Here is a 14,171-nt window from a genome sequence, read left to right on the forward strand (position 1 = left end):
GGAGTCTGCAGCCTGTTAATGATGCTCTCACTTGATTGTATTAAAGTTTGGTTCAATATGATTTTGCTGGGAAGAGCCTTAGGAACCACTAACCTGCAAACTCCGACATCTCGACCTGTGAGCTGAAGGGAGCAAGCTCAGGTTTGGTCTCAATTTATCATGGCAGCTACACATTCATAACTTCCATTGTATTCATTTCTACATATAAACTGCTTAAGCAAAAGATCCCAGGAAAAAATATTCAAGGGGAGGAAGAAACAGAAAATTCCCAGTTCCAAACTGGTTGATGTTGCAGCCAAGGAGGCCTCAGAGGTTCGGGGTGTCAGGATACAGCCGCCCGGCCACCCAAAACCTTCACACCCCCAAAGCAGTTTCCAGTTGTTTCAACCGAATGTTTAGAAGGGAAATTTAAAACCAAATCCAATTTGAAATCTCCCGAACTTCAGAACAGCGAACACCTTGGAGTCAGTAGAGATGGGCAAGCACCAAGTCTTCAAAGGTTCAGTGCAGCCTTGCAGAGATTTAGGAAGATGGATTCTTGATAATTTGGCATAAAAAGCAAAATAGTTACTTTTTGGGTAACTTATTAAAATCAGAACTTGCACAAAGAAAGAAGAAAAGCGCCAAAAGCAAAGTGAGCACTGGCATCCACAGCAAATGCAGAATCTATTATTCTGTCCCTTTGGACTCAATTAGTTCAGATTTACAAAGAATGGTACCCATAAAGATGTTAAACATGAACAAAACTTGTGCTAACTCGCTTCAAAATGAATTTTAATTGCAACGTCTGTTTTATACACATTCCAGGGTTGCAAGATTTAATTAGTATTTTATTCTTCCCACTGAAATTCCAATATATTAATTTCATGCTAAAAATCTATAGTCCCTTAAGAGGTCTAAGAATAAAAGATCAATTAGAAAGCGCCCTGACTGACAGTCACTCGAGGTCTGTCTGCTTCTGCGCCTTGTTGGAAAGCAGCGGGGACAGGGCGGACACGCTGAGCTGGGAAATACGAACCCTTGAATGCTTTCTGTTTTAAAACTGGTTTTATTTTTAGGCAGAATGCGACAAATACATGTGGTGATCAATTTTTAAAAGCAGAGAGAAGGCTCAAATCAGAGTGGGTGTCCTGGTTTTGTTAAAAACAAGTTTCTCTTTCAGTGAATTTTGCCTGGCAGCTAAAGCCTTCATATTAACTGCATTTTCCTGGAGAATCAGACACATGTTTTGGTAAACCCAGCAATGGAGTGCAAACTTATTGATAAGCATGGATGGACATCTCGCGAGAGGGGCGACGAGAAACCGGTGACCAAGAAACTGACCAACTATGTATAACATTCCATTCACGTGAATACTTCATATAAAAGTGGGAGATCACGAGGATCTCATCCCTTTTCCTTTTGCCTTTCCTTTTCCCTATGGCCAACACTAGGAGAGGACCTTGCTAGTCGTCCCTGCAAATGGAGGCTTAGACAGACTGAATCCAGCTCCGGTTGGCTGCAGAGTCCAGTCCAGGACTTTGGGTGCTGGCTCTGCAGTTGCTGGGACTTTCAAGATTGGTTTTGTATATTTTGTATTATTTTCTCTATTCTTATTAGTAGCATTAGTAAAACATTGTTAATGTTTCCAACTCTCTTCTCTCTGTACTTCTTTCCCTCCCGATCGCCTGTGCTGAGTGGGAAGGGGGGAGAGGGAGGGGCAAAAGGGGGAAGCGGAGGGAGAGGGTTAACAATACAACTGCCACGGTTTTATTGTCACCCTGCAATCTAACCCTCAACAGTGGGTTACGTGAGACAGACAAGGAGCTGGGCAGACCGAGCGCTGTGCTCCCCCCGAGATCCCTCTGATGCTGGGTCAACCCGTCTCCCCTTTTACCATCACTCGGGGTCCTCGGCCGCCCGCGCAAAGCGGCTTTTGAGCCATCAAACACCGGCTTTGAATCTCCTTTCAAATTTTCCCTTTTGTTTTCCACTCCCTTCAACTTTCTTCCAGGCTCCAGAAATTCAAGCGCGGCTTTGAACAAATCCCCTTTGGTTTTTAAAGTCATACAGAGCATCCGCGACAGGGGGACAAGAAGAACCCCCCGTGCACGCTGCCCGGCCCGTGGGGCTGGTTGGGGCATCGCTCCAGGATCGATGGTGTTAATCTATTCTGTTCCATTACAGAGCGAAAAACCTCATTTCCAAACTGCTCTGTGCCAGCTCCCAGCCTGAAGCGCTTGTATTTCTTCCCTTTTAAGAACAGCTGACTTATCAAAAACAGGTTTTTCTAACAGAAAAGCACAAGGCTAAGCCACGTTATTATAACTGAAGCAATTAATTACTTCTATGCCTTTCTTTTTCGGGGAGATCTTTAAAGCAGGTAATTCTGACTAAAAGAGCTAATTTGATCTGCTCCATCATTTAAGAGATGATTATAAAAATTAATTTAGAAAGTGCAGGATGAAGACAAAAGGATAAAGGAAAGCACGCAGAGATGGGTATTTCCCTTGGGCTCCGGCTGGGAAGAATCAAACCCACGCACTGATTTTAAAGGGGGGAAAAGGCTGATCGAGTTTTCAGGTCACTGGGAAAAGAGCAACTCTTCGCTCTTTACTGATGTAGCAAATAGGTAGTTTGGACTTTGAGTTCAGGACCCTAACGCCTCCAATTTTCCAGAATCTTGGAAAATTCCAGCTCAGTGCAGCGAGGAACACGGTCATTACATATCAGCTGTTGACAGCATCTGTCTATTAGTAATGCTCCGATATTTAGTGATGCGCTGGCATCCTCCTGCTCTCCGCTATAAATCCAGCCGCAAGAAGGGGCCCTGGGAGGAAGAATCAGAACATCCACGCTGTAAACCAGCCAAGACTGTCAAAACCTCAGCGTGAGCTAAAGGGATCACGACCTGCCGTGACAAAACAAAACGCTTCCAAGAAGCGGCAGCAAAATCGAGGCGGCCACATGAATCCAAAGCCATTATCTCCTTCCCCCATCTGGGCTTTGGAAAGGCTGATTAGATCTCTGTGTACAAGATGGAGATATTAAGAGGAAGATACTTAGATTAAGTGTCTGCATTTAATAACTGATATTACTAGATTTGCAGTCCATGCTTGAGTCAAGCAGCATGTGAGACAAGAACGTATCTGTGCTAAGACCCATCAGTGGCAGCAAAGAAAGAAAAACACTGGATTTTGAAGCGCAGAGAAACACAGATATCAAGGTGCAAGAAAACGTGTGGAAATCGTTATTTTCCTCCTACATCCCACAAGAGAAATCATTCACATTTCCGTCTGTCAGCCCATTCTTGTTCCAAGTCCTTAAAGAAGCATCAAGTCCTGGACAGGAACATCTCACCCAAGGATGCACTGTTCAGGGTTCCGCCGCCTCAGATTTGGTGCTTCCTCAGGTGACAAGATATTAACCAATTCTGAACTGCAATTAGAGGCCTTTTCCTTCAATATTTCATTTACAACCCCCTGTTTATGAATCCAGGAGCCCCCTGGGAACAGCTCAACTTCCAGAAGCACCGTGTATATCCAGAATGGAAACCAACCTCTGCGCTCTCCTGCTTATCCCGTCCATTACTGACCCTTGCCTGGGCATCTCTATCTGTTCTTTTAAAGCTCAACCCTGCAATAAGTAAACAACATGAACATAAGGCAATTTTTTCATTGTAGCTGTTACTCATGGACAAAAGGCCTTCAGGACTGTACTACAGCCATCAAATTACACAAGTTTGGCTATCTAAATATATATGTACACGTTTTCCTACTCCATTCTCACTTGTCAAGACATATCTCAGATATATAGAAATGTCAAGATGTATCTTAACAAGTACAACGAACTCACTCTGAAAACGCACTTTCTAACTGGTAACCTGAAGAGTTCTTCCATTTCTGTGGCTGTGGTAACACTTTAATCTCTCCTGTTGAGAGGATGTGTAACAAACCAGCAAACTGAACCCATCAGTGGTGACTTCTGGGACAGGTGACATCTGAAAACTTGTGTTCTTTAACATAACCTGTAAATACAGGAAAGCCATGAATGCGTCCACAAAGGAACGCCAGAAGAAAGAGGTGTTTGAAAGCACTGAAATGGCTGCAGATGCATCTCGGCTCTTTCACTTTGAAGTTATAGATAAGGGGGAGCGGTGTAAAACACAACTATTATCAGCTCCAGCAGACAGATTTTGACATGGAAACACAACCCCCTTGATGTGGTGAATGTCCCTGCAAAGGGAAACCCCCCAACACACACACATCCTCAGCCAGCCTGCACAACGGTGGATCCTCCCTCCAAAAGTGACATTAATTGGCTCTTGAACAAGAAAAAGACCACAATGGGAAGGCAGAGACACCTCCTGGAAGCACCTTTGAGTGAAGCCATTGATCCTTCCCACACCCATTTGTCCAAACCCTTGTTTCAGCAGTGTCCCGACACACGCTGTTCTAAGGAGGACTCCCATGTCCAACATTTACGGCCTGTGACATCATTTGCACTTACGTAAAGTCTCCTTCCTCTGTCAAATAAAGGCATTATATTCACCGTTTTACAACCTATACGGTCACTTACGCGTTAGGTCACATCCAGAAGGTGCTCTCGAGATAACCCACGTTTCTCTCAGCTCCCAGCCAGTTGTGTTATACCAATTTGCACAAGGTCTGTCATTCAAAACCAACCCTTTAGCATCCAAGTATTGAGTGCTTTTGCAAACAAGCCTTGTTCTTGCAACTTGTTTGCATCCAGGACAGAAACAGCTAAATACGGATTTATTGACGTTTAGTAACCTTTAGGATTTTCCCCATATGCTACAGGCCTTCCTGCACTGCATCCACACAAGAGCAGCCTTTGCACAGGGTGAGCAAACACCAAAGGAGGACAAATTGGGATAAAAATGACAATTAAAACATGATCGGGGTGATTTTCAGCCTAAAAGCATCTTCTTCCTTGGCTTAAAAAGCTAGCCGGAATATTCATGAAATGCTCTCCACCATCTAGCAAATAGAATTAATCATATTAATGCATGGAAAAATAAGATTAGCCAGAAAATGGTATATGAAATCTAATCATGTTTTATTGAATGAAACATGAGTGGGAGAGGTCCGGAAGCGCTTTCATTGTCATTTGTCACCACAGTCCCTCTCCCGGCCACACTCCTGGCAGAGCAGCTCTGGCTTTCAGCAGCTCTGGAGAAGGACAAACAGACACGAACAGAGGACAGACAGACACAGCGAAAACTGAATTCTGCTGCCTCCACATTTGGCCACATCGCGACTTCTGGAACAAGTTGCACACCCCATCAATCGAGTCCTTGGCTGACAAGAGCTACCATCATCTGTATGTTATTTTTCTCAGCTGGGATACAGTTGAAACCTTCCCATCCCTACCAGAAATACACACTGAACTATGGAACACCTTGAAACACCATCTTCCCCTGCGAGCCCTTTCTTGCAGAGTCTCTCAAGCCAAGGAGCTCTAGGCCAACGCGCAATGCTGCTCTACAGAAGTGACTTTGCACAAAGCGTTATCGAGCCTTTAACTTCAAAACAGGAATCAAGATGCTGCCGGATCGTCCGCATGCACTCAGGAAGCAATCAGCTCCGCTCCCAGCTGGGAACCCAGGGCTCCCAGCACCACACCAGCTGCCTCCCTGACCTACAAATTCCTGCTCTCCTATCACACATTCCTAATTAAAATAAGGCCTGAATGTGGCACAGCAAGGTACAAAGGCTGGGACATCCCAGAGGCAGCAAGGGGCCACCATCCCCATTGCCGCCACGGGGCCATCATCACCATCACTGTCAAGGGACCATCGCCACCAAGGGACCATGATCACCATCGCCACCAAGGAGTCATCACCACCAAGGGGCTATCATCCCCATTGCCACCAAGGGACCATCACCACCATCAGACCATCATCCCCATCATCCCCATCACCACCAAGGGACCATCACCACCATCAGACCATCGTCCCCATCACCACCATCAGACCATCATCCCCATCACCACCAAGGGACCATCACCACCATCAGACCACCATCCCCATCACCACCATCAGACCATCATCCCCATCACCACCAAGGGACCATCATCCCCATCACCACCAAGGGACCATCATCCCCATCACCACCAAGGGACCATCATCCCCATCACCACCAAGGGACCATCACCAGGGAGTTGGGGGGATTTCAGAAGTTTGGCCACCTGAACAAAGACTGTCTGGTTTCTGACAAAACTTCTTATCTCCAGAGAATACACCTTCTACAAGAAAAAGGGGTTTTGCAAGATTATTTCCCACTAACGCCATGTTTTGCAGCTTCAAAGCCTTTGTAGAATTTGCTTCCAATTCAAAGCACTATAAATGCTTCAGAAGAAAAACAAACTGTAGCAGTCAAATAAGGAAGGCTAGATTCCAGATCCCAAAGACGACCTAACTGACATTTAAATGGGGATTTCAAAAGCACTTCACAGACATTTTTTATTCATTCCCAGTCCTATGGAAAACATTACCACAGAAGAAAAGCATCTGAATATTACAGATAAAGTACCATTTGTTAACTAGCTCTTACAATAGAGAAGCTTAATTCAGGAAAACTTTCACACTTGCATTACTGAGGCTCTAACTAGTGATGAAACAAGTCATTTCAAGACGCACTCTTCAAGTCTCCAGCCTCATTCACAAGCCCTTTGGAACCAAAGCCTTGAGTAGACATTGAGGTCCAAGACTAAAGCCCATCCTGAGACCTCCAAGATATGTAAGGATGCTGCTTTCATATAAGGAAAATCGGTTGATTCATTAGAAGGACATCCAGAGAATAGTTTTTCCACCAACCAAGGTTACCAGTGACCTTCAAGAGCACAGGTCCTGTGTACAGTGTCCTGTGCTTCCAGGTTATCTACAACCCAAAGGAAATTTCCCAACTGCAAATTAGAATGACCTAATGAACCTTCAAAACACGCCGGATTGTCTGTCACAGTCAGACAGATGAGCTGCTTGTTAGTTTTATCTCATGGAACTAATTCACTTGGCAGGAGCTGAGGTTTCTAGATGGTTTCATGGGTGGAACTAAGAGCTGGGGATGCCAGAGGCCGTTCTGGGGCTGCTCACCGGATCAGACAGCCCAACCTTACAGCGCCTCCCCTCCGATTCCTCCTGTTTTCCAACTCAATACCATAAAAGAAGCTTTATATGGCAAACAGACTGTCTTCCTGTACTTCCACAGCTCTGAAAACCCCTGCTCTATAGGAACTCTGCTGCATGTGCACGTTGTATCTGCAGAGCCCTAGAAAAGGCTTCTGCCTTTTACCCATCTTGCCTCAGTCACCCCGCAATGGCTGCAAATCCCTGCTTTGCTAAATATTTGCCTTTGACTACAAACCCCTGCTTTGCTAAATATTTGCATCACAGCCAGCAAAATATACACTTGATCTTAGTCAATTCCTGTAAACACACATCCATAAATTGGATTATTAGTCATTTCCTACACCGCCACCTTCTCTGGCAATAGCAGCGTAATGCTTTAATAATCATAATACAAGTCATTATGCCTAATGTCACCTACAGGTCCTAGACGGGCCAGATGAGACCTGAACAGGTGACAGAAAGAAGCGCAAGACAGACAACCACATTTTCATTGTTTGCATACGCTTTGAGTGCAGCAGATCTGCACCAACACAGGAAATCCAGACCTGTCCCACCGCAGGCACAGCAAAAACGTGCCCGCTATTAATGAGCACTCGTAGTGCAGCCAAACCATTGCTGCACAACACGTTCCTGCTTCCTCTGAACCACGCTGGGCTGTGACAAAGGACACAGCACCAGAGGGTCCATCCCGCCACCAAACGACCCACAGGAAAACATGACGGACACCAGAGACACTCTCGTAAATGAAGTCAAACCTACCCAGAGCTCCAGAGCCATCACTCTGCTATTAAAGGGCAGACAAGGCTCGGACACGTCTGTCACAGAGCAGGTTCAGTGCCACCCAGGACCAGCCTGGAGACTTCTTATCATTGGGTATGGTCCTGGGATGGCTCAGGTGCTCAGTGTGAAGCGCTGTGGTGTTTTCAGGGATGCTCGCCATGGAAGAAAGCTCACAACACGTACCAGGAACCAGCCATCAGCAGCAGATATTGCTGAGAAGCGTTAGCCCGGGGATTTAGTCGGCTCGGAGCAGATACCGACACAAAGCACACGATCAACAAAGCTCAGTCCCCTTAAGGACCGGAGCCCAAGCTGCTTTGAGGGATTTTCTTCTTTTACATGTATTTATAAAGAAGAATTTCATTAAGTCTTTCAGATCTAGCACAAAACGAAGGGGAAAAGAACCCCAAGTCTTCAAAACAAGAGAAAGTCGGGGAATAACACAAGAGAACATACACAATGTGTGTTCTCCATACCCATCCTCGCCCTGCAGAGAACGGCTGCGATCAGGGTGGCCACTCCAGCCCACCTAAAGGAAAACGGGGCAGCAACTCTTGTCCTGTCCATCTTCCTTCCAGCCTGGAGACCCCACCACGTTGTCCTTCCTAATCCGACAGGCTCCTTTTCACACTGCTGCTTTTTTCCTCCCCGTTGTCTGCTCTGTAGAATTTTATTTCTCACCTGCCAAGGAAATCTAAACCTGGGGTCCCATGACAGAAACCACAACAGCAGTTAAAAGAGCTGTAAATGTGTTATTAATACATCTCAACCAGCCACTCAACCTCCACAGCTCCGCTCGCCACAGGGATGCTCAGACCTGCCCCTTTCTGACTTATCACAGGATTCGCATCCAGCAGGTCCAGAACCAAATGAAACCAGGAACAGGATTCGGTTCTGTTTTGGGATGCAGTGGGTACAACTATAGTCACCATTGGAGGAAAGAGGGTTCAGGGAACCTGGCTCAAAAAACCCAACTAAGCTCCTATTTATAAAGAGAGGAGAGTATAGGCCAAGTCAGACTTGATGTGCTGAGTTAGTGGTCTCATAAATACTACCACTATAAAATATTCCACAGCTTGAAAATACATCTGAATTATACTCCGGACTAAATTTAATTTTGTTTATTTGTGTACATCTCTAGACTGGATTTATACTATTTATTACGGTTAGAAATATTTAGCTGCAAGATACTTCAATAGAATGGTTTATTTGGCTGCCAAGTCTATCTGCCATATTACCAATAATTAAAACTAGGTTTTCATAGACAGAGGGGGAAAAAAGGGTTTTAGCTATATTTTCAAGCTGAATCATATCAACATGTTTAAAGAGGAGATATGAGCTCCAGTTTTTCTTCCCCCTACGGGCAAAAATTATTAAAAAACAGGAAAAATGAGTCATCTGAATTTAATTATCAGGCTGTGAGTTGCGAGGGCCAGCTTCGAAAAACGCAATTCAAACTGAGACTCTTTGTAATTCCGCTTACGGGACCGAAAACTTTCCTTCTCAAGAATACTAAACGAGGTCCCTTTGAGTCACTGGTGTGTTTATCTCACCCATGTGTGTTTCACGGTGCTATAAAGACGCCGGATGAACCTCAAAAAGCAGGAAAAGCTTCTTCCACGACCCCGGATGAGGTTCCTGCTTGTGTGACCTGTTTTGCTTATGAACGCCGCACATTTTGGGCTCTGCCAGCTGATACATTAGGAGGGAAAGCATCGATATAGATGTAGCACTTGGGGGGAAGGGTTCGGGTTAGGGCTGGGGGGAAGGGGCAAAGCAAATACATCATTAATCCCTCTGCTAAATGCTGTGTGTAAAACACACCACCTTTAAAACAGCTACTAAATCTTTTTAGCAGAACGTGTGCGCACGTGAAAAGTCAAAGTGCTTAATTTTCTAAGACATTTGCCATTTTAAAATTTCCACCATGCTGTATTGACGGGTAGGTTTATTAATTCTTTTCCAGCAGGTTTGCGCTGACAGGCATTGTTTTATTTCTGATATGACAAGACACAGCGCTGCGCCGGCAACACCTCCAGCCTGAATAATGTTTCTTAACTAGCGACGTTCATCTTCACCGCACTCCACCAACACTGAGCCTGCAGTACAGCAGCTAAAACTAACAGCGCCCTAAAATATTAATGCGTGCTGATAAAACCAGCCGGTTTTTTTCATGAAACAGCAACATCTAATTTTCAAGGGGGTCACGGAAATAGTAAACAATCAGTACACGGTAAATGGCGAGTTCTCTCACATCGATACATCCAAAACATTCAAATCCTACTCCTCCGTAATTGCCAGACATGTATAAATTACCTAAATGAATGTTATTTGTGGCTGCGACACAAATCTCATAAATAATCGTAATTTAACTTCCTGCTGATAATCCCAGGCAACACCTAATGATTACAAACACTTAATTCTTCGCTTCCAGAGGGATGTCGGGTTTCAGATCACAGAATCCCAGAATGTCAGGGGTTGGAAGGGCCCTGGAAAGCTCATCCAGTGCAATCCCCCCATGGAGCAGGAACACCCAGATGAGGTTACACAGGAAGGTGTCCAGGCGGGTTGGAATGTCTGCACAGAAGGAGACTCCACAACCTCCCTGGGCAGCCTGGGCCAGGCTCTGACACCCTCACCCCAACAAGTTGCTTCTCAAATTTAAGTGGAACCTCCTGTGTTCCAGTTTGAACCCATTGCCCCTTGTCCTGTCCCTGGTTGTCACCAGCAGAGCCTGGCTCCATCCTCCTGACACTCCCCCTCTTTCCATATTGATCCACATGAATGAGTCCCCCCTCAGTGTCCTCTTGTCCAGCTCCAGAGCCCCAGCTCCCTCAGCCTTTCCTCACACGGGAGATGCTCCACTCCCTGCAGCATCTTGGTGGCTGCGCTGGACTCTCTCCAGCAGTTCCCTGTCCTGCTGGAACTGAGGGGCCACAACTGGACACAAGATTCCAGGTGTGGTCTCCCCAGGGCAGAGCAGAGGGGCAGGAGAACCTCTCTGACCTACTGACCACCCCCTTCTAACCCACCCCAGGTCCCATTGGCTTCCTGGCCACAAGGGCCCAGTGCTGGCTCATGGTCACCCTGCTGTCCCCAGGACCGCCAGGTCCCTTTCCCCTACGCTGCACTCTAATAGGTCATTCCCCAACTTACACTGGAACCTGGGGTTGTTCCTGCCCAGATTCAAGACTCTACACTTGCCCTTGCTCTATTTCATTCAATGTTTCCCTGCCCAGCTCTCCAGCCTGTCCAGGTCTCTGATGGCAGCACAGCTTCCAGTGTCACCACTCCTCCCAGCTTGGTGTCATCAGCAAACTTGCTGACAGTCACTCTATTCCCTCGTCCAAATCATTGATGAATATATTGAATAATACCGGCCCCAGCACTGCCCCCTGAGGCACTGCACTGGATCCAGGCCTTGACTGGACTCTGCCCCATTGACCATGACTGTCTGGCTTCTTCTCTTCAGCCAGTTCACAGTCACCTCACTACCCGCTCATCCAGAGCGCACTCCCTCAGTCCAGCTGTGAGGATGCTGTGGGACACTGTGTCCTTCCCTTCCATGTGCTGCTCATTAGGACTTAAACTGGTTGTTGAGTGGACCACAGTGCAGAAGATCAACCAGAGCCAGGGCTGTCCTTCACTATAAAAGCAACATGTCAAATTCCTCTGCAAACCCTCATTTCAGACTTCATAGCACTGATCATTCGGGTAGATGTTGTATATTCGAAAAAAGAATCACTGTGGCATTTATCATGCCTAAAAGCAATATTTCTGAAAGCATTGCTCAAGCAACAGCGGGATGAGAGGGGTATTGAAATTCTATACACAGTCTCCTACCTAAAGGACAAACTGATCTGTAGAAACATTTGCCAAAAGTTCATTAGCAGTAAAGTCAACTTGTCAGCAACGTATTTAGCAATAATCAGGAAACAATTTAGCAAAACCAAGGTTTGAGCATGATAGCGTTCGAGATGCATTTCTTGATGTGTTGGGTGGGTTTGTTTAATTCTTTATTTCTTGTAGCCAGCTGCACTATGAAATCTCATTGCAGAGAATATGATTCAAAGTAGAGAGGAGTCAGTGCAAAGTTCACCAAGCAAACAAAACGCATCTCGGGGAATAACTGAACACAAACTGTTCACTCTCAGCATCCCATCAAGTTTGGATCCGTGCACACAAAACACCAGCGGGTATGACACGATGTACAGACCACAACCAACAACAGCCAGTAATGACCTACCAGAGCGAAGATCCCTCTGTTCCAGCAACTTCTAGAACGTCATATCCATCCTCCAGCTGAAAATCCATGAAAACCAAGGCAATGGTGTCTCCAGGTTCGGCGAGAATAGTCCACGTGCAGTCCGCGTTGTTGCCGTATTCCAAGGGAAAGTGAGGGCTGGAGATAATCCCGCTCTGGCCCCGCAAAGTCCCTCCGCAAGCGTCGTCAGCTGGAAACAGAGCAACTCATCAGATTTTGCCGGAACGCACAACGCATCAAAAACCAAATAAGCCCAAATTCAAAGCAAAGCTTTAAAAGCCTCGGTGCTTTTGTAAGGCGGTGTGTGGATCTGTGTCCTCGTTTCTCATATGAAAGCACGCTGTTACCAAATCAGAGCGGTTTAACTTAACCCCTTGTTCAGAAATCCAACAGTGGCGTTTCCTGCTCATACACCAGCTCTGTTTGCTGCAGGTTCTTTCATTTTTACAACCTGAATTTTAACAGCAGGAGCTATTAAAGCAATTAAAGGAAGAGGATCTAAAGAAAACATAGGCAGGAAGATAAAGAAAACCAATAATTAATTTGACTAGCGTCAGGGCAGCTCCCTGCTCTCGCACATGAAGCATCAGCTCAGCATTTATCTGGAAGGCTGCAAAGAAAAGCCTGTTAACTTTACAACATGTATTACAGAGCAGCATTTCAGATGCTTTAGTCAAGGAGCTTGGGGCTTTACACTATAAACACTAATTTTCATTACAAACCATTTCAGAAAAAACCCTTCCAAATGGAATGTAACATGTTGAAGTGTAACGGGTCATGGGCACCTAAGGAGAGGCCAGTTCTGCGGAGCTGCTCGGGAGGATCCTTCTGCTTTTTGATGTTTTCAGGAATGGATCTACAGCAGGTTTTATCCCCAGAGCTGCAACCTGCAGCCTCTGAACTCATCAAACTTGAAAGATGAGTTCTCCTGGCCATCTGCTCCCCATGCGTGCGCTGGGAGCCCCCGGGCCAACGCGCATCCTTCCCATCGCGCCAACGCGCATCCTTCCCATCGCGCCAACGCGCATCCTTCCCATCGCGCCAACGCGCATCCTTCCCATCGCGCCAACGCGCATCCTTCTCATCGCGCCAACGCGCATCCTTCCCATCGCGCCACCACACCACCAGATTGTGCTGGAACCTCCAAGTCCCAGTGGAGATCACGGCCCTTTGCAGCCGCTTCTGCGCTTGGATCAGGTTGGCCCATTGCTGATTATCGTGGAGCTCACAGCAGACAGGGAAAGATATGATAAAAAACCCCAGACATGTAGTCAGACATGCAATTACTTCTGAGCCACCCCACAGCCAAAACTAGGGCTGGAAAAGGCCACCGAAACCCCAACTCAGTGCTCTGCTCCCAGGTATTCTATTACAACAAAGTTATCTATTTGCTGCAATTGTATTGTGAGTGAATTAAAGTTATTCACAGACACCGAAGTGCAGCTACAGTCATCAATAACTTTAGGCACTGAGACCTCTCATCTGGCCCAAGCGCCAGAAAATGCTTCAAACTTCAATGCACCATACGCAGGATTCACAGCGGGACCACCAAGGAGGATCCACTTCCAACCCCCCCCTCTGCCAGCCAGAATGAAAAAGCTTTTTAGAGGCCGAATGGATTCAAGCCAAAGAGGATAAGCACAATTTGCCATCTTAATTTCTCGTGAATAAGCACCTCTGCAGATGCTGGAAAGAAACAGACGCAAAGAAGATTCATTGCAGTGAACATCATGGTCGAGGGCACGGGGGCTCGTGGCCAAACACTTTTCACTGTGATCTTGCATTTGTGCAGCTCAGGTCTGCACAGAACCCTTAAACACACACCTGGGGGTAAACACAACAAGAATCTGGAAGGATTTGCGCCTCCTGTCAGCAAGTTCTCAGCCTTATTTACTGATGGAGTCTGGAAGTCTGAGACAACCTGATATGTTGAAGTTGTTCTTGTACTAGAAGGAACAGAGGAGGGGATGGAGAACGTGCTCCACACTTCTGATTCAA

General features: G+C 46.2%; 1 protein-coding gene across 1 annotated transcript in view; it reads right to left on the reverse strand.

The window, feature by feature from the left end:
- The window catches only part of CSMD2 (CUB and Sushi multiple domains 2), a gene marked incomplete at both ends in the record, with an annotated part of 231,477 nt that overhangs the window by 160,984 nt on the left and 56,322 nt on the right, over window positions 1-14,171 (reverse strand). The window contains 1 exon segment of the mRNA XM_080357655.1: window positions 12,156-12,363. Coding sequence (XP_080213781.1) covers window positions 12,156-12,363 — 208 coding nt within the window.

Source organism: Nesoenas mayeri (assembly GCF_963082525.1).
Source record: "Nesoenas mayeri genome assembly, chromosome: 21".
NCBI lineage: Eukaryota > Metazoa > Chordata > Aves > Columbiformes > Columbidae > Nesoenas > Nesoenas mayeri.